Source organism: Erpetoichthys calabaricus, chromosome 1 (genome assembly GCF_900747795.2).
Source record: "Erpetoichthys calabaricus chromosome 1, fErpCal1.3, whole genome shotgun sequence".
In the NCBI taxonomy this organism is placed as follows: Eukaryota; Metazoa; Chordata; class Cladistia; order Polypteriformes; family Polypteridae; genus Erpetoichthys; species Erpetoichthys calabaricus.
Genome location: NC_041394.2, coordinates 95951568 through 95973646, shown reverse-complemented (window position 1 = coordinate 95973646; position 22079 = coordinate 95951568). Strand labels below are relative to the sequence as shown.

The window sequence follows — 22079 nt, the reverse complement described above, 5'->3', positions numbered from 1 at the left end:
GTAGTGCACAGATACAAGTAGCTGAACAGACCTGTCTACATCAGCGGATCCACCTAAATGGTGTAAAAGGTTTTCACTTTGCAAGAATCCTTCAGTCAACTCACCTGTAATGCCTTGTGCCAGGTAATCAATGCGTCACTCAACCAAATCATATAATAAGGGATTTTTTTTTCTTTTTTTAAACCAGGCATGACTTTATTTTTGCAATGACAGGTTGACAAACGGGGCTCCCAATGGCAATGTAATGGTTTTTTGCACTTGAGTATGAAGTACGCTGTTTGCACTATATTGCAAATGTTCCTATAGTTATGATCTCCCACTGACAATACAGCTAGCCCTCCTCACGAAACTTCTATTTCTTTTGTGGAATGTCATGTTTCTAAATGTTTACGTTTACAGGTTTGAAGTTGCAATGGCTGAGGAATTATGGGAACAAAACATGTAGTGGATAAGGTGTCGCCTTCAATAACCAAAAAATACATAAAGAAATAAGCAACAAAAATATAATTCGTGTCACATTAAATTATTTATACTCACATTTCGTACTTATGTTTTCATATTTCACATGACTTGTATTTATTTGCGGATTTATTTATAGTTTTTTTATTTTGTCCGAAATATTCCTCTGTAAGAAAACAGTTCTGCACTAGTAAAAATATTGACTAGGCGGATTGCAGTTTTTTTGGAAGTCTTATAAAATATTTCAAAGCCACAAAAACGTTTGGAAAGTTAAACACAAATGCAACGTCAAATAAATGTAATATCAAAGTAAACTACTTTAACAATTATTTGGGGTTGGAGAGCCAAAACTCCCCGGACACGCCACATTGGGATGGGCGTGGTTTCGGGACTGTTCCGCGCTTGTGCCTGTGGGTGCTTTGGCGCGCAATTCCAGTTAGCGCAGTGCACCGCGAGAACGTCTTCGCTGCGATCCGCGGGACGGAGAAGCGGTAGATGAGGAAGACAGCGATATCGTACACTGCGAAAGGAAGAAAGGCTGAACAGTTCAGTTGTGCTATTGATAAACATAAGAGATGATCAAAAAAGAAAAGAACAAAAAACGAAGACATAAAAGTAAGAAATAAGTTGCTTCAACTAGCGTTATTTTGGAATATTAAAAAAAAACCGAGTACACGAAAACAATTTTACATGTTTACATACTTATGCATTATGTAACATATATAATATATTAGTGTGCGTGTAATGTGAGCAAGTTGTTGACGTGTGCTGGCAGGGTTCTCCCAACACGGGCCATTCCACTATGCAATTTAAATCAGGCACGGTAAAATTGCCAGTGTTAAAGAGGAGGTGCCGTACTTGGAATTAAATTAACTTTGAATGTGTTTAAATTATCAACCCATCGTATATGGGATTTTCTGTGTTCAGCTTTGTTATTTTTTATTCCATATATTATTATCAAAAGAGAAAATGTATTGACCCAGAGCTGTCTAAATTCCGTGCACAGCAAAAGCCCAGCGCATGAGACCCTTGCAAAGGGGCGTGTCTCCGTGTCAGAATTTTTTACCGAGCTGTCTTTGTGACAAAGTGGGAAAGGTCGTGAACTTCGATTTACACCAATCACAAAAGGAACAAAGTGGGCGTTATGGGGAAGATGTTGCATGGTTGCAAATGACAGTGATGACCTTGACCTCGTTACTTCCAGCAAGGGTGCAAAAACATCACTGAAGCTACCCGTTTAACTGTCGTGTGGCAGCTTCAAACTGTTCCAGGTAAGGCTGCCACGAGTCTTGATGGATAGCGGACGAGGTATAGTGGTGCACTGAAGATGCATGAACGCTGGTATAAGGAAAACGTAGGCAGGTCAGGGGAGAAGCAAGGAACAGAAGCTGCCGACTTGGTAGGATTTGTGTGCCGTGGTTTTCCGCATTAAGCTGCGTTCACATGATCATGACCCATATGAATTTGACAGCAAACCGTTTGCCAGAAAGCAACAAGTATACCCTCCATCGGCAATGCACACTGTACACCTCATCTGTTGATGGAATCATCCATCAAAGTTTCAACTTTTGCAGCCTTTTCTTTTTTTAATATGGTGCAACTTGAACAGTTAAGTTTTTATTTTAGTAGAAGTACAGTACACTGTGTGCAATTCATAGAAGACCTGGCCAAAAAAAGGCACTGAAATGAATTGCTGATGAACTTAACAAGTCAGGAAAAAAAAGTTATTTGTAAAATAGCCAATGTAGTTAATACCAGGGGCTGGCATTTTGCTGGAGCTGGAACACTGTAACAATGTAGTGTGCCAATCGTTTTTAGGTTAATTGGCAATCCTCCGAATACCGGTCCCAAATTATTTAACAACTGTTTTCCTATCGAGTGGACAATACTACACTGAAAGCCGCGAAAAAATATTTATTGCAAGACAATAAGATGTATTTCCAATATTTTGTATTAATTCCAGCACAACAGCTGCAACGTCTCTTAGTGGTAAAAGTAGTTATTATAATTCACTATGGTGTCCCAGCTGGTCAGACCCTCAAACAACATCACATGCTTCGACTTCACGTCATACAGCCAGAAGTTCATCATCATTATTATCTTGTCAGATGTCATGATGCAACTGATATTTTTAAATAAGTAAGCTGGTTATAACTAACCTTATTGCTCCCGCTCCTAAATATTGTCCACTCGATAGGAAAACAATTGTTAAATAATTTGGGACCGGTATTCGGAGGATTGCCGGTTAATTAAACATAAAGTTTCTGTTTTATTTTTGAGATTAGTTTAGTAAAATGTCATTTAAGATTATGTAATTTTGACAGTAGGCTATGACATTATGATCTAATCAAATTACCATATCAATGTTTACACTACATACAGTGTATTGTCTTATTGAATAGTTTCTGCCACTTGGGTTCATATCCATTCTGACCACACAGTGTGGCATTTTTTTAACATCAACTTGTGAAAGCCTATTATTAAATTCACATGCAAGAAGAATTGGCTTCCAATGTGTTTCTGAAGGCACATACACCTGATTCTCTATACTGTCAAATAAACTCTTCAGGCCAACTTCACTGGGAGCTGGACTTGCTCCTTGTTGCCATGCATTTGGTTTATGCAGCCCTCCTTCCATCTTTGAGCATTTGACAGAGCAGTCACCACACTATGTGTGGGATAATGGGATGATTTGCTGGTGCATGCAGTTGACCTTGAGGTGGCTGTCTGCAACCTCTTCAGAGTTCTTGATTCTGTTAGACAGGAATGTCTTTTGATTAACCCCAAGAAATTTGAGTGACTGCATAGGAGAGTGGCTTTTTTGGGGCATGAGGCTGGTCTGGGTGATGTGGCCACAGAAACCCAGTCAAAGTTTTTACTGTCAGAGATTGGCCATGCCCCAAGAAACTTACTGACCTATGTGCTCTTCTGAGGTGGCCTTATGTCGTCTCTGATTTGTCTGAAACTTTGCAAGTCTTTCTTGTCTCCCTCATTGCCTCACTTGTAAAGGCCATCAGTTCAAATGGGGCACATAAGTTGAAACCGCCTTTAACCAGCTATGGACTGCACTAATTGAAGATCTGTCCTAGACCTTGGAAAGCTGTTCACTTTGCATGCAAATGTGAGTAATACAGTATTAGAACATAATTATTGTGTGACTAGGCAGGGTATCCTAGCAGTGATGCATAAATGCACTATTTGTGCCCCTACCTGTATGGTTCCTGTTTGCTTATTTTCTGTACAGACCACACCTTGCTGACATGGTTACTTACTGTAATTCCTGTGAGCCAGAAGGGGTAGATAGCTCAGTGGATTGAGTTCCTGCAGAAAAATAAGAACTGGGTGGGGAAAGAGCATGCTGATGCTTATACATTTTCTCTGAGATCTTGCTTACTAGGGGGCTCCGCCCCCTGCTCGCTTCGCTCGCCAACCCCTGGTGTTGGGGCATGACAAAGAGTGAGATGTATGAATGAGATATAGAATAGTGTGAAGGTGTGGATGATGATGGCAAATGCAGGTTTAATGGGGAAGTGTCGGCGTTTCAATGTAAAAGGTAATTCCAGGTCAGAACTTGTAAGGTCAATTCTAGGAATCAGAACAATATTGTTAGCATGTGATCCTGTAAGAACTGTTGCTTGAATAACATTGTGTGTAATGGTGTTGACGACTAAACGTGTGCCATTGCATAAACCCTGTTTAGTTTTAAGGTTTCTTAATAGCATGATTATTGTTCCGTTTTTAAGGCTAAGATTGTGTTGTGGTAATCCGGCTGGGTTAATAGTGTTCAAATATTCTAAGGGGAAATTAAGATGGTCATTGTCGTCATCAGAGTCAAGTTTGTCAGAGCTTAGAAAGAGTCGTGCCTCTCCAGGAAGTAATGAAATGACCTGGTTATTAATGTGATCAACATTAATATTTTTTGGACATAATATAGTCCGTTGTGTTAAAAGGGGTATTTGGTCTAATGAGATTGCTGTTCCAAATATCTCCGTAAGTAAGTCGTTGCAGATAAAGGGTTGAGGAATTGTAATAATATCTGGGTGAAGTACATCTGTATTGGTGAGTGTACCATCTCCCAGTTGTAATAAGCAATTGTTATATGCGGGATCTGGACATCGCATGTTTTGTACTAAGTGTATCTTTTGAAAGCAATGGCAATTGTCCGCGTAACATTTTTTTGAAGCGCGTTGTAGGTTTTGACGTGAATTTTTTTTTTTTTGATGCGGGTGAGTGTTTGTGGTCCCGTTACTCGAGCCGTCTAGTTTTGTACCCGTGATCGTATCGGTAGGAATATGGATAAGTAATAAGGAGGATCGCACTCACTGTTAATATGCGGACTGTTCGTTTCTTCGTATTATCACCAATCAGGTCTCGCGCCTGTATATGTATTGTAGTTCGCTCTCTTGTTGTTTATGTATGACGTCGTCGCGTATTTTAAGGTGGACTGAACAATAGCTGAGCGCATGGCATGTGGAGCAATAGCTAAGCACTGTCTAAAATCTCCTCCTAATAAAAGTACCTTTCCTCCAAAGGGAAAATTATTATTCATCAACGCAATGCCAATTGTCCGCGTATTTTAAGGTGGACTGAACAATAGCTGAGCGCATTGCATGTGGAGCAATAGTTAAGCACTGTCTAAAATCTCCTCCTAATAACAGTACCTTTTCTCCAAAGGGAATATTATTATTTATCAACGTTTGTAGAAGTTTATCAATGGTTTTGAGTAAGTGACTGGATGCCATTGTAAATTCATCTATAATTAATAGTGTGGCAAGACGGATGTCACGTGCATTGTTACTGTTCATTTTCATAGTGGATACCGATGTTTCTGTGATTGGGACCGGTATTTTGAATAAGGAGTGACATGTGTTTTTGGAGCCGAGACATTTTTTCTTTTGCGGTTTCAGAAGCTTGTTGTAGGTGCCGACGTGATTTGTGCATATTTGCGTTCTTGATTTGTTTCAGGGTGCACTGTTCCAATGCGATGTAATATTTGTCCACATACGCGAAAGCAGTATGGGCCATTGCCTTTTGGAGGCCTGATATTTACTCCGGTATATGCAAAAGCAAATGAACTATTGTAGGATCTAATGCAGTTCGTAAAGTTTTTACTTTCAGGTACTTTGTTAGTTAGAAGCTTCTGTAGATATGCAGGATATGAATGTAAAGGAGGCAGTCTAATTTGACCCTTGTGACAACAACGTGTAAATTCATTACTTGTATTGCCAGTTGTTTCTTCAGGGAAGTTAAGTGAATGACAATGATTGCAAATGACATTCATTAATCCCAATGAATTTTCATGAATAGTGGAGTTATTATTGAAGGCGTTGTCAGCTAACTGGCGCAATCGTTTAGCAGGTGTCTGTCGTTGATGTCCTTGACGTGTATGTTTTGCTTGTGCCGTTTGAGAGGCGCGTCGTTGTATGTGCAGGATTTGGGACGTGCTATTCTGGAGCTGTAATCGATTTGCCTGTGCTGTGTGAGAAGCCCGTTGCAGTTTACGGCGTTCATTCTTTCTATTGAGCCTTGCCCGTTTTTGTATGTCGGTTAGTCGAGCTCTCTCTTTTTGGAGCGTTGCCTGCTTGTTTTCCGGCATTTCAGATGCGCGTTGTAGACGTCTGCGTTTATTTATTTTGTCCCTTTGCTGCCGTTTTTGTATCTGTGAGACTCAAGGTGTTTCGTTTTGAACCCTTGTTTATTTGAGCTTTGCGTTTTTGGAGCCGAGACATTTTTTCTTGGCGCGTAGCCTCACTTTTTTTTATCTCTGTTAGTGGAGGGGGTGTTTGTGTGTGGTGGGTCTGAATCCTCTTTTTTGTGTGCGTACCGTTTCGTGTGCTATGTGGCGCTTGCGTCTGACTCCTTTCTTTTTGGTTTTCTAGGGGCGCGTCGCCTCATTTCTTATTTCAGTTACTGGAGGGGGGCTTTGTGTGTCGGGGGCGTCTGAGGAGGGGGGGGTGTTGCTTGGAGGGGGTGGTGGGATTGGTGGGGCGTGAGCGGCTTCTTTTTTTTGTGTGCTAGGGGCTTGTTGAATCCTCCTCTTTGTGTGTGTCCCGTCCGTTGCTTGTAGGGGGGGGGGGTTTGTGGGGCGCGAGCGGCTTCTTTTTTTTTGTGTGCTAGGGGCTTGTGGAATCCTCCTCTTTGTGTGTGTGTCCCGTTTCGTGTGCAATGGGTTTCGTGCAGCGCTGTGTGCGTCGCCGCCGTCTGACTCCTTTTTTCTGTGGTCACGGCGCCTCATTTCTTGGGGCGCCTGCGCAGTACGTCTTTTGCGTCCACGGCCCATGGCCGGATGTCCCTGCGTCCATCCGATTTACCATTCTCGGTTAGTAATGTGGATTGGCTGAGTGCAGACACTGTTTAAAAGCAGAGCAAAACAAAGCAGTTTGCAACATTGACTCCAGCATTTGTGTCACCACTGCTGTTGCACTGTGGTTAGTCAAAACAGATCTCATAGGGACTTCAAAGTAGAGTCCTTTGATTGGCCCATTTCTGCACTGGAAGGCTGGTGGGAATCAGCTGGCTTTGGAGGTCCTTGCTTCTAATCTGCCAGCAACCAAAACCTTGTGCCCTGCTTGGGATACTCTGGAAATCAGGTTTACGGCATGTGGTTTATGGCATGTGACCTGGTTGAAAGGAATGCTGCCTCTGTCTCATGGTACTACTGGATGGGATTTTCTGCAGTAGGGATGCATTGAATTTTAAGCCATTGAAAATGTTCAGCAAAAATACATTCATCCAGTAAAGATATTGAATTTTATGGCCAGAGGTGTTCTTGATGTCCATTCAAACAACACCTCCTGTTTTATAGGGAATGTGATGCCATATTGTTTTGTGGGGCAAGAATGTTAGTTAGGGGCTTGTATTAGTTTGTTGACAATGAGGTACATATACTAGTGACAAACTGTGAAGAACCGTAATGCTTTTACAAATCATTTGGGCAAGAGAAGGAAGAATGCGAAGGAAACCTCCAAGGACAAACCAAATTGAGACACAAAGCAGTGATATTTTTAAAAAGTTGAGCTTAATAAATAATGTTGATTTGTATGACTTGCCAGCCAAAGAAAGGACTAAGCACCCTGACAAGCTAACTCTGCTCACATTCTGTTTTATTTATTTAGTTATTTCTTTCACTTCAATTTTTATTAAACTATATAATCTTTAACAAGTAAGACTGGCTTCAATAATACAATAATTTTTTATTATAATCAGTTTTATTGAAAAGCATCAATTTATTGTGAAAAGTATCCAATATAGGCTTATCCAAAGGCACAAAACAAATTTACAAAAAGCCGTTGAAAAAATAAATGCCCCAGTATTTCAGAAATTTGGTTTTGGCTAAGAATTTCAATTTTAGTTCATCACTGAAGAGAAAATTTTATAATCCCGTGTTCCCTGACTCATACCAGCAGCAGAGGATGAGGCAGACAGGCAACCACACCCTTGCTCCCCAGAGTGATGAATCGGTGGTGTGCTTCAGCTGACACTTGCCACTTAGCTGGTCAGCTTGGTTTCAAAACAGTGGTATTGGTCACTGCCAGTGGTCCTGTGATTGTACAAGAAGGCACAGGTGGCACCTCAGCCACTATGTTTTTTGTCAGGGAGATCTGTATGCTTGTGGACCTGGCTTTTGGGGATCCTCAGACTCCTATGCAGATGGCCTTTTCTGGATCAGACAATGTCTGGGAAAGAATTCTGGGCGGCCCTTGAGGATACAAAGCTAAGCTTACCTTGGGGAGGTGGACAGTGAAGCCCTGGTTGAGAGTAGTAAAGAGTGAGGACCAGTTCACCACTACATGGGTCAGAACCTTTAATTCCATGGGAGTTGGAGGATTTTGACTGCAGTCTGGTCTTGATTGTTTGAGCCCACTGGAATGTCATGTGCTGGGCAGAAGGCTGTATAATTGTAGAAGGTGTTGGGCTGCTGGGAAGATTGAAACTCATTTTGTAAACAGAGAATATGGAAGGGAACAAGTGAAATGCTAAGTTATTTTATTTTATGTGCCTTGACTTTTTCTGACTGTGGTAAGAAAGGAGCACTGTTAGTGTGTCTTTTGTAAAGAATGGCAGGGGTGCCCTTTGTATCTGTGCAATTTGAAAATATAAAATCCTGTTTCTGTTTTTTGGGTCACTGTCCCCAGCCTCCTACCTTAATTCAGCTACATTGTTACATTCTTTAACTTGACAATAGTCAATTTATTGTAACTTAACAAAAAACATACAAAATAGTCCCATTGCTATTGCAAAGAGAATGCTAGAATGTGTTTAACTTCACGGCTGGTTCCTTCAAAATTAGCAATTTCTTGTAGGGCGTCAAAACTGTGGCAGCATGATCCATTAAAACCCATTGAAGTGCAGCTTCACTGGACTTCAATGGCACTTCAGAATATGCTTTCTTTTCAGTGCAGCAAACCCAGATGTTTATTGGACAGATACTTCAAAACGTGATTTCCAGGGAAGCTTAGCATCTCTGAAACTAAATGGGGCAGTGGGCTGGCCTGGTTGCTGGACTGCTGCATGATTATTGGAGGAACTGTCAAAGTGGCTGGACCTCTTTTTGATTGACAGCATTTTGGCATTGGAGCATTTCAAGTTCAGCCCCATGCAGATTTTTGGCAAGGGAAGTCATGAGACAAGCTGCTGCTCATAGTCTGTTATTTGCTAGTGATATATAGTTGACCTGATTTTGGCAAATACATTTGATAGTCTTACTTATGAGGAGAGACTCAGAATCAAACAGCAGGGCAGATCATTGCCCAGGATTGGTTTGGTTCAAGAGTCAGGGAAAAATAACCGGTCTTGTCAACTCTCCTCGTATGACAAGGTGAGGTGGCTGACTGGAAGTGCTGTGACAAAGAGAATGTACTGTTGGCCATGCATAATGAAACCATCTCAGGTTGTCTGATCAAAACTGGGTTTTGGGGATCTGGCTAACTTTGACAGGGCATACAAAAGACATGAGAAAAGCAATGAATGTGTGAGTTCATGTGCATGGTTAAGTTGTCTTGGCAGGGTCAGAGTAGAACAAGCAATTAATGATGGTGGGGTAAAAACCAAGGCCTTTCTTAACTGCATAATTGACATCATTTCACTGCTTGGTTGTCAAGAGCTGGTATTCAGAGGACATTATGAGGAAAGTGAATCTGCTCACAAGGGGAATTATAGAGAATTCACTGAAACATGATCCATATAGGATTCTGTCTTGACCACACACTTCCAGTCATCTTCTCCGTTTTCTGTGATGTCTCATTCCTTTCAGAATCATTTGATTTATGCTACTATAGCCAGTCTTGTCAATGAAATCAAATGCCAAGTTCAATCTGCTCCCTTTTCTGCATAGCAAATAGATGAGACAACAGGCATTTTATGTCAGGCAAAACTGTCTATAATAGTTCAATATGTCTATACTGCAGGTCAAATTCAGGAGCGTATTGTTGATTTTTTTGACGTTTCATCAGGGAGAGACGCCTAATGTTTTTGATGTTTTAAATGAAAATACGCAGGGCTACAGTTACAAAGAAAAACCTATGATGGGGCTGATGTTGTGAATTCATCACTGAATAGACTTCATGCTAAAGTTAAAGCAGTAGCTCTCAATGCAATATTTGTACACTGTTCTGCACACAAACTGAATCTGGTGTTGTCTCAGGGAGGGCAAAATGCTTATCTGAATCCAAAATGTTTTTTGCATCTCTCTCTGGGTTTGCCACACTTTTTTCTAAATCTCTCTATTATAAAAATCTTAGAAGGCTTGGAAGGGGACGATGCATGATTTTCTTGGAGACACTTTAACGTCCCACGAGACAAGGCAGTGATACAAAAGGACAGCTGCTGCACAGGCTTTTAAATGATCGACACGCAGTGCGACATGCAGATCACGCAGCTCGGCAGCAGCAGCAGCAAGACAGCAGCTGATCCGACTGCATCTCCTAAGCGTGTGTTCAGCCCCCCCATCCCCCCCCCTTCACAACACGAGCAACAGAGATGTGAAATGGCTGGCACATAGTGCGCCTCGGGTGGAGGAGGAGGGAGAGCGAAACGAGCAGGGGCAAAGCCCTCTAGTCTTCCAAAAGGATATCTTCTTGAATCTGCAAGGTGTCCAAGGTTGCCAAGAAACGCTCCTACCCGGTGGAACCTTACATGATGGATTGTGAGCACTGTGGCAAACAACTATGATGGGCTCCTGCAGACTTTTGAAATCATTATTGAGGATGAAAACATAGTAGATGAGGACACACTCAATGCTGCCAAAGGCTTCTTAAAGACACTAGAGGATTTTGAGTTTGTTTTCGTGTTGAACATGCATGAACAAATCTTCTTAGAAACTGATATGGTCTTTGGAATTGTGCAGCAGAGGGCTCTGGATGTTCTTTACTGCAAACAAACAATTGAGAGTCTGTTTGCAAGTCTAACGTCATACCCTCAAAATGAGCCTAGGCGAAAGTGTCTGTGTCTGTCACAATTGCAGGATCCTCGGGAGCATTACAGAAATCTGTACATGGTCAACAATCTTATGGAGCAAATTTCTCCGTGGTATTTCAAATTTGAAAAGTGTGCACTTCCTAGAAATAATCAATCCGGGGAAATTTTACAAAATGAGACAGGTGTTTCCTGAGGAGAGCAATTCCAAAGTGTCATGGAAATTTATAGCCATTTATTTAATTAAGGGAGACTGAGATCTGAACTCCCAAGTCCTATATTCAAATCGTAATTTGCAGGGCAAAAGAGTGTGATTTCTTGGGGTTTATCTAAAGACATGGAGTTGGATAGTGCAATGCCTCAACTATACAAGCTACTGTCTTTAGTGGTGACAATTGGAGCTACATCAGCAGGTGTAGAGATGAGTTTCTCCTGCTTAAAACAAGTCAAGCCATTCAGCCACAACACAATGGGCTAAAACCGTTTAAGCAACCTTGCTCTGTTGGCCATTGAGAGGAAACTGGTCAAGTCTCTGCAAAAGCCTCCCAGCTGGTATAACTAGGTCACAGGCCACTTTCTACAAGAAGAGGGGAGGGCAGAATTTACATATAAATAACGTTGCAATAATTAACTAATTTTATAATGTAGGTCTAAAATGTGCTTCCCCTGTTTGAAAGACCACCAGCTGCCAGTGGTAAATCACTATAAAAATATTACAAAGAATGTCATACAACAACAATAAAAGCTTCCAAAAGTGATTTTTGTTTTTTTCCTAACTGGAATATTACAGCATAAATATATTACATGATAACTGCAGTCCAAAAGATCTATTAAGAGTCCAAATACTGGCTTTAATTATGTAATCATAGCAGCTGAAATTTAAAACCTGCAAAAGTTTTTAAATTTACAGATATGCTTGATAGATTTTATGTTGTGATGCAATAATTAAAAGATTTAAAAGGCTATAGTCACTGAGTAGTATGGAGGAAAATAAGCCAAAGTTAACTAAGTATGCTAAAGCAGCATGGATTCATTTTATATACATTACCCAGTCATCAATCTCCTTTCTAAGCACTTGTTGGGCCTCTTCCTTTTCTTGAAGCTGATTCTGAAGATCATTTCTGACAAGAAGTTCTTGTTCTACCTTCTCCTCTGCCTGTTTCAGCATCTCCTTTAACTCTTCTACTCGGTTTTGGTAATCTTCCATGGTTTCAAGCTTGGGTTCAATATCCTATAAAGGTATTTTTTTACAGAAGTAAATTAAAAACAGCAGTCACATTTTGTTAAAAAATACTGTATATATTGAGGGGGATGTTATGTGACTAGAACAGATTGCTGTTGAAAATTGTTACTTAGTGTTATTTTTATTGGAATACTTCAAAATGAAACAATATTTTGTTAAATCTGATATGGTTTATTTTTTATATAACGTGAAATATCGTTTTGTTGAATCCCTAAACAGACCCAGAACAAATGCTGTCAGATCTGTCGATCCAAATCTGAAAATTTCATACATTTGGATGAAGCAATGTTACTTCAGGATACAGGTGCATCCATTTATCTATTTTACTAGCATATTTTCACATCATCTATAATGACTTTCAGTCTCAGCAGTATGCAGAAATTTCCATCAGAGAAATATCTCCAGTCAGCAGAGGTCTTACCAGCAGAAAATTTCCCCATTGCCTGAAAATGTATCAATGCAGTCTGGAAAGCAAAGTACATCTACCGGTATATTGGGATAGTGTTGCGCTGGGGATGACGAGTATAGAAATGTTCACATTTGCTGTAATTGTTTTCTCTAAAATTAGAAGTTCTATTAGAATATTACGCATTATGCTTTCAGCCAGTACTAACCCTAATCCTAAGTGTAAATATAGCCGTTAAGCCCAAATCTAAGCATATAAATTATTATTTTATTTCCCCTGAAATGTCAAAGTGCCCTTTGGGTAATATGCAGTATGATTTGGTTGCCTATAGAAATGGCATTTACCAAATTATAAATAACATTCTTAAATCTGCTTAATCCAATTCAGTATCAGGCACACACAGGTCTGGAGAGGGCAGAAAACCATCACATGGTCTTCTCATCTACATAGCCATACTTTCTTGTGCAGGGCCACTTTAAAATGGGCAATTAATATTAACTGAATGATTTTGAGGATATGGGAGTAAAACCAGAGTAACCAGTGGGCAGTAACTGTTAGACTAGGGGAAAACACCATGTTGCCTCTGATTAACATTTAATCCAGTATTTTTTTAAAATTCATGCCAATGTTACTATATAGAGGGCATAGCTTCAGTGTTACCTATTAAGGCATTTCTTCTTTCATCTGGTTCAAAGAGCTGTTTTCCCCTAAATGTCTACATCTGGGCAAAAAAGACAAGTTTTAACAAGTTTTAGATAGGAAACATTTAGCATTTCTCTATATAATAGAAATGGACTTTCTGTTGTGGTTCTTGCACATGACTAGAATGAATTTCTGAATTGCTGAATATTGTAAAGAATGAATTCGGGTAGCTGTAAAGAGCTTGTTTCTACTCAGCAAAATGTGTTTTGTAAAGTGGCACTTTTACTAGACAAAGGGCATTCCAGGCAATAAGGGGAGCAATGAAAGTTTCAACTGGGATGGCAAAAAATGTTCCTAATTCTTTGAAAGGATTAGCTTTTTCGTTAGAGTAAACCAAGAAGGAAGAGAGGAGGGGCCTATAGCCCTACCTACTTAACAAACATACAAAGTATGTAACATCAAGCTATGCTAAGCTATGGATTCCAAGTATGAACTCTAAAATGCTCGATGTTCACCCAAATGTGTATTTTCTAAACCTGTTCCAGAGGCATTTACTGTGGGTAAGAGCCTTTCAAAAGCCTTCATAAACACCTTCATAACTTCTCTTTGCCTTCTACCTTTTGGAACTGTCTTCCTAGGAATCTTTTTGAAGGTTACTCTTTTAATAATCAAAGACTGAAGACCCACTTTCTGTTGTAGCATTGGGTAGGGGGCAAAAAATGATATTTTGGGAGGCTGATTCCAGCTAAATGATCTCCAGATACTAGGCTCAGAGAAACATCGCCCTGTGTTATAGTCGAGTAGCTACTGGTGCTGCCTCTGGAGGCCCTGTTTAAAGGCTGCTATGGCCCCAGTCTAACTGCAGAGACATTGAGATATTTCAGAGTCTTTGACTCCTCTTTATAAAGTTAGTGTTCTCCTTTTGTGAGTTCTTGTTTTTAGTTTGCCATGTGTGTGGGTTTTTATATTCATTAACTTTAGGTACTTTTTCTGCATTTAGTTTTAAAATTTCCTGACCTAACTTGTTGTTTATCTGAGTGATTTACCATATTTTTAAATTTTATGTAGCTGTATTTTCTTGGATTTATTAGTTAATTTGTTACTATATTTTTATAATTCAATGTTTCTTTGCAGAATGAGTTTGCAAGTTTAAAACCAATATAAGAAACCACAGAGACATGAGGAGAACATGCAAATTCTACATAAACAGTGACCTGACTAGATTTCAAACCCAATTGTCTGGAGCAATGAAGCAGCAACACTAAATCACAGTGACATTTTCTCTTTTTTCATTTAATTTAAAATTTACTTTTGTTTTCACTGTGATTCTGATATTCTTAAATACATTTTTGAGTTATTTCTTATTTCTGTTAAGGTTTTCTTTTATGACCTCTTATACCATAATTTGCAGTGTAATCTGGTTTGTGAACAGGCTAAAAAAGATATTTGCGTCATTTAATGTACAGTTAATAAGCAAGTGTTTTAGCAAAGTGAAGCTATTGTGAAAGGGTACAGCCCGGACACAGACAGGAGGACACGTTCTTGAGCATCACCACACGTTTATTCCTACAACTATTATATACAATGTCCTATGTGCACCGCCACCAAACACCCCCCACAGTCTCTCACTCTTCAGGCTTCTCTTCTAAGCCTCTTCTCTTCTTCTCTCACACTCAGGCCTCTCTTCGCCCACCTCCTTCTCCGACCTCGTCCACCTCCTCACCCGATTCCAGCCTTGATTGTCGGGAGGCGGACCCTTTTATAGGCAGCTGAATGCCGACCACACCCAGCCACCTGTGACACTATTAATCTATAAAAGTTTTTTTTTTTTTATTAATAAACTAGGGGGCTCTGCCCCCTGCTCACTTTGCTCGCCAATCTGGATATACAATTTATAGAGATTATTTTCATTTCAATCATTTTTTATTTCTTGATATTTTCCAGTAATAAAACTGCAGTGAATGAGTTATTTCCCCAGCTAACATTACAATAGCACAAATGTAAGGAAATCAAATGAGCAGCAGTGACTAACATCTCTTCATAAAGAAATAAAGTGCTTTTGGCCAAATCTCCTATATGTATTCCATTTCCTTTATGGTTAATTGAAATGTATGCCAACGTATTTACTTTGTCCAGTGTAATCTGTGACGTGTGAGGGGAGACAATGTGCCCAATGGTTCTGAACAGTATCTCTGATGGTACACTAGATGCTGGCATAAAACAATTCCTGGCAGCCTTGGCAAGGAGATGTAGTGGAAGGGCCAAGAATGAGAGCTACATGGGTGGATTTTTTTCTGGTAGAGCTGATAGCATTAAAAGAAAACTTAAATGTATGAGACTTTTAACCCAGCAAAAACATCATTTTTTGTCTAGCACAGTAGGTTTGTTTTCAGTGGCAGTGTTCAGTGAGATGGTTGTTTTAATACTATTTTATATCCAAAAGCCCCTTTCACACAGTCTATCCATAAATCTCTAGTGATTTAGTGCATAAATTCGGGATGGCCTGAATTTATTAATTTAGTCGCTCTGGAAATCTGCTAATGTTGTTATGGGTTTACATTTAATAGACCTTCATACTTTGTGGTTTTACAAGTATAGTAATTTCTTTAGAAGTTTCTTTTCTCTTTTTTTCAGTCATTCAGTGTCTTACACATGACAAGCGAAAACACAACTGGTTTCAAATGGCCCATAAATATGGCTATAAACAGTTAATATTCTATGTAGTAGGCTAGAAATACACTTTTTAAATTGGGAAGAAATCTCCCATAAATTTAACACAAGGGGGATTCCAGACTCAGTAGGAGGAATTAAAATGTGTTAGAGGGGGTCAAAAAGCACTCTATTAATATTTCAGGCTTTTTAAAATTTTCATAACTTATTCTTTCTGATGTTTACAGAAGTTTAAAATTTTGAATAGATCAAGTTATCATCCAGTCTTTCAAATAGTAGAAATAAACAGCATGTAGAGATTTGTAACCATATTTGGCCAAAAAAATAAGACTTGCAAAGTAATCTAGAGAATGTAAAATATGCTGTGAAAAATAAGTATTTTTAAAAAGATTTATCCATACTGTACTGCTTTTCCTGTCTGAATATATTTTTCTGCAACTTTAAGGCAGGTGAGCCCTCAACATAAAGCTGCAAGTGTGAATGCTGTTAATTTTAAGAATTATGAGATATTTACTTATAATACAGTTACCATATCCTTAGTGTAGGTGGCACAATAATGTAAACTTTTTAGGACTGACGCTTTATAGCGCCCACATGCTCAATTCAGATCCAGCACCTGATTGTCTGTGTGGATTTTGCATGTTCTTCCTGAGTCATGGGGTATATGCCAAAATCTGCAGGTAAGGAGCAACTATGACAGGGAGGTGACATCCTATGCATGCAAGCTTAACAAAATTTAAATAATGACAAAAATAAAGTAATTTCTAAGTAACTTAAAAGGCACAATAACAGTGATTTACAAAAAGATGTTGAATAATCTTGCAACAAGCAAGAGAGATTGTTTACGAAATAAACGTATATGAATATAGCACATTAAAAAGCAGAATTTGCAGGAAATCATTACATTTGTGTGAAATATCCACAACCCCACAGCCCATTTCAAGCTCTGATGTAACATTTTTTAAAATGTATATCATCTTGTTCAGTGGATCACTCCATGCCAGTGTATGTGTTTATGTCAATTATTTTAAATGAAGTTTAAATCTTGGTCGATTCATAAGACTGGACACAGATATTGCCTGTTTTAAGACTTAGACTAGTGATTCAGATGAACAAAATATACTGGATTGATGACCTAGATTTTGCAATAAACAGTCCAGACACATGGGTAACTCAAAAATCAGGATAATACATATGCAGTTACACTAAAGCTTCATGTTGATAAGTGATTAGCAAGTTAAACAACAAGGAACTAAATATTTCCTTACCTCGAATTTGCTGTATAGCAGTTGAAATTACATAATTTTACTGACATGATTTGTGCAGGACTAGTTTAACCAGGGGTTATTTTCATGGACTTTTTACAGAAAGTAAAATGGTCTACAATCTTTACTGAAATGTGAATGCACAGACTGTGAAAAGTTACTGACATGAGCGATTCTGACAGGACTAAAATTACTGAGGTTCTCTGGTAAGAATTACTTTACCCCAGCTCCTGAGTAAAACTAATCCCATTCGAACAGGGCTTTAGTCCTCTTTGATGAGTGAATGAGCTTTGAACCACTGTCATTACTTTCTACCATAGTTGTTTTAAAGTGCTAGAGGTCCTATTGTATGCTATGCATGTGTGATTGCAAACTTTTTTAGCTAATAGAATGGTTATAGTGATAATTACAATATGAAGTAGTATAATAACTGTCGGGAATGTCATCGTGGTTAATTGTTAAAATCAGTATCTGCCATATCCCTAAACTGGCATCTTCTTTACAAAAGGTTGGGAGCATCACTGTTTTAATTTATGCATGATGATTTGATTCTGTTACATCTTGCAACTTCCTTCTTTTGACGATGGCTATGCATATGTGAAGGTGATACATAGTTGCTCTTCCTAGGATGGCATGTTAGTTTCATCTGTCCCTGCTCTTTATTTATTCATTGTTATGCTGTTGAAACAATGAAGGGGCAAAATCTAAAAATAGATTGAGATGAGGTAGAAAAAAAATAATTTTAAATATAACTTCACCTCTTGTCATGATTATGCTGTTGTTTTTAGAAATTAGTATTGGTTATAACTAATTTGATTTTGTTTACGTTACAGTAACGTCAGTTTGTTTTCATGTGCACTGCTGTTTTCTGTGTTTCCATTTTGTTGTTAACATCTGGGTGCTATTCATGTGTTTAGACATTCCTGTTTGTGGGATGTCATCCAATCTTTATTTAAAATAGTAGCACACATAACTGAGCATCCTGTTGCTTGATTGAAAATACAAAAAAATCATTGCTTCTTTTTTTTTCAGTCTATTTAGTGTTATAGGATTTCTTACACCCTTCCAATATCACTTTAGTGTTAGGATCGCCTTATCAACCCTTTTGGTTGTCCCTCGACTGATTTTGCTTCATCTCTCACTGAGCTTTTATTTTCTAGTTTATTATTGATGAATGAGTGAGACATACCAAGTTCATTACTAGGTTAAACTACTTTCACTCCTTAAGATTAACACACAGACACTCACAGAGAGATCCTATTCACACAACTATGTATGAGTGATGCTTAACTTCCAGTCACTCTCTAGTATTTCACATAGGATCACATCCACATAAATTACTTGAGAATGATACCTCATGACCTATCACTTAGTACACTACATTGCGACTCACTATCACTGGCACTAACACATGTACGGGTGTCCCCAAAACACACAAAGGCTCAGCATGTCTTGGTTATATGCCATTTACAAACCAAGGTGTGATCGAGGTGTGACCTTTCATCCTTGATAAAAATGTTAAAGCAATGTGAAATTTATTGAAAAAAGCAATAATAGAAAAAAGTAAAAGTATGCACATTATATACTATATATTGTGACGGATGACTGTGGCACTTGCCCGGCCAGGATTCTGATATACTGGAAGGAGCAGATGTGCACAGGACACTGCCTCCCCTGGAGCGCTAGAGGGCAGCCCCCCTGGGTTGCTGTGGCTCCATGAATTCCCGCAGGGCTTCACGGGAGTTGGAGTTTGGAACATCCATATTGGGTTTCATGGTTTGCTGCCGGGGTGTTTGCAGAGCCCTACTTTGGGCTCTCACCATGCCTGGGAGAGATTCCTGATGAGCCATCTGGACCACTCCCAGGTGCTGCTTAAAAGGAGCTGCTACCTTCATTCCGGGAGCCAGAGTCGGGAGAAGACGGTCAAAGCTTGCCAGTGGAGTGGTGGAAGTGGAAGGAGAAAAGGAGTGAAGAAAGGACAGCATTGAATTGTGCTTGGTGCTTGTACTGTACTGCTGTGGGCAGCGAGGGAAAATTGTCTTAAGGGTCCTGTAAATTCCTTTGTAAATTAGTTTTATTTAATAGTTCATGCTGATTAATTTGAGCAAAATTTGAAAAACTTAATATAAGCAGTCTGCAGTTTAAAAAAATGATTTTATACTCCAGGACACCCAGTCTGCGTCAACTTCCGTTTTACAAACCCTCAGAGCACTATTATTTTCACAATGCTTCTAAAACATACAGTCATAAGAAAAAGTTTGGGAACCCCTCACATTCTGCATAATAATTTACTTTCAACAAAAAAGATAACAGTGATATGTCCGGCAGGCCAAGAAAAATGTAGGAGCGGCATATGCGCAGGATTGTGAGAATGGTTACAGACAACCCACAGATCACCTCCAAAGACCTGCAAGAAAATCTTGCTGCAGATGGTGTATCTGTACATCATTCTACAATTCAGCGCAATTTGCACAAAGAACATCTGTATGGCAGTGTGATGAGAAAGAAGCCCTTTCTGCACTCACGCCACAAACAGAGTCACTTGTTGTATGCAAATGCTCATTAAGACAAGCCAGATTCATTTTGGAACAAAATGCTTTGAACTGATGAGACAAAAATTGAGTTATTTGGTCATAAAAAAAACCACTTTGCATGGCAGAAGAAGAACACCGAATTCCAAGAAAAACACCTGCTACTTACTGTAAAATTTGGTGGAGGTTCCATCATGCTGTGGGGCTGTGTGGCTAGTCCAGGGACTGGGGCCCTTGTTAAAGTCGAGGGTCGGATGAATTCAACCCAATATCAACAGATTCTCCAGGACAATGTTCAAGCATCAGTCACAAAGTTGAAGTTATGCAGGGTTTGGATATTCCAACAAGACAATGACCCAAAACACAGTTCGAAATCTACAAAGGCATTCATGTAGAGGGAAAAGTACAATGTTCTGGAATGGCCGTTACAGTCCCCTGACTTGAATATCATTGAAAATCTATGGAATGATTTGAAGAAGGCTGTCCATGCTCGGCAGCCATTAAATGTAACTTGTGAGCTGCGAAGCTGATCGCACCCTCAGAAGTTACAGATGCCCCTGGGAAAACCACTAAGAAACAGACAGATTACCTTCACATTCCTCCACATTCCGGCTCTGTCACGTAATATGGCTCTCGCGCGGTACTCCGCCTTCTTAAAAAGCCTACACGGGCTTCTCTCAGTTTGTTAAAACTGATTGCTTGCTTCTCCTTATCTCTCTCAGACATTCTCTCCTCCTGGGGAAACTGTCATCTCTGACTTGTCATGGAGGAGCACGTTTAAACTATTGAAAAGAGACAAATGTTTTTTTTGCAGTGTTTTGAATAAAGTTCCTTTCATTTCTACAGCCTCCTGTGTCTCTGTGCAAATCTGTGACCCAAGCGTGACAAACTGAACTGGAGAGATTTTGTATGGAAGAATGGTCAAAAATACCTCCATCCAGAATCCAGACACTCATCAAAGGCTATAGGAGGCGTCTAGAGGCTGTTATATTTGCAAAAGGAGGCTCAACTAAGTATTGATGTAATATCTCTGTTGGGGTGCCCAAATTTATGTATCTGTCTAATTTTGTTATGGTGCATATTGCATATTTTCTGTTAATCCAATAAACTTAATGTCACTGCTGAAATACTACTGTTTCCATAAGGCATGTCATATATTAAAAGGAAATCCAAAGAATTAAGAGGGGTTCCCAAACTTTTTCATATGATTGTATTACCACATTTACATCCATAACCCTTTTTTGTAATTATTATTATTAAATGATTTTATTGAAATCACACAACATTCCATACAAATAGATAAATTTTACAAGAATAGGATTGAAAACTAATTAACCCCCACCCCTGAGAAAGAGAGCATGGGCAGCAGAATAAAACTTAAACCTAGTAAAAATAAGTAAATAGATAAATTAATAAGTGAATATAGATAAATGGAGAAGAAAAAGAAATAAAGAGAATGGAGAGAGAATCTACTTCCTCAGTGCTTTAAAAGCTTATTCTAAAATGTTATTGAATAGATCCTTCCAGGTTTTGAAAATTTTATTTTTTCCAATTTCAAATAATATATAACATCCAGTTACCCACTGACTTAAAAGGGGAGAATTAGGATTCTTCTAGTTGAGCAAGATAAGTCTACGTGCCAATAGTGTAGTAAAGCAATCACAGTTTGTTTGTCCTTCTCCTCTTTAAGCCCATCTGGAACTACACCAAACACAGCTGTTAATGGGTTAGGAGGGATTGTGACACCAAGGCTGTCTGAAAGGAATTTAAAAATTTTGGTCTAAAAGATGTTAATTTTGGTGCAGGCCCAAAACATGTGACCCAGTGAGGCTGGAACTTGATTGCAGGATTTGCAGGTTGGAACTTGCCCTGGAAACATTTTGGACAATTTTAAGCGAGACAGATGTGCTTGATATATAATTTTGAGTTGAATAATTTTATACTTTGTGTATATGGAGCTCGAGTGAATTCTCTGCATTGCTACCTTCCACTCCTTTTCTGATATGTTGAGGGAGAGATCCTTTTCCCATTGTCCTCTTGGATCTTTGAAAGGGAGGGACTGTAAGATGGTTTTATATATTGCAGAGATGCTGTCTAAGTCCTTGAAACTGATGAATATATTTTCCAGCATAGAGAGAGGTGGGAGGTGAGGAAAATTGAGCAGGTTCTGTTTAACAAAGTTTCTAATTTGAAGATAGTGAAAGAAATGTGTTGCTGGAAAGTTAAATTTAGAATGTAATTGTTCGTAGGATGCAAGGACGTTGTCTATGTACAGATCTCTAAGTGATTTAATCCCAAATGTTTTTCGGACATTAAAAACTGCATATGTTTGCGAGGGTTGAAAAAGGTGGTTCTCGTGCAGATGTGCCACCGATTAAAAGATTCTCTATCTTAAAATGCTACCTACATCGGTTCCATATTCTGAGTGAGTGAAGCATTATTGGGTTATT

General features: G+C 39.1%; 1 protein-coding gene across 2 annotated transcripts in view; it reads right to left on the bottom strand.

Moving 5' to 3' along the window:
* The window catches only part of LOC114653425 (cilia- and flagella-associated protein 57-like), a 41502-nt gene extending 29423 nt beyond the window's left edge, over window positions 1-12079 (bottom strand). For both annotated transcript variants that reach the window (XR_003716513.2, XM_028803762.2), the window contains exon 1: window positions 11921-12079. Coding sequence is in view for 1 of the 2 variants with exons in the window: in XM_028803762.2 (XP_028659595.2) it covers window positions 11921-12079 (159 nt within the window). In the remaining variant the exon portion in view is untranslated. The remainder of the gene's footprint in view (window positions 1-11920) is intronic.
* Between the last annotated feature and the right edge of the window lie 10000 nt (window positions 12080-22079).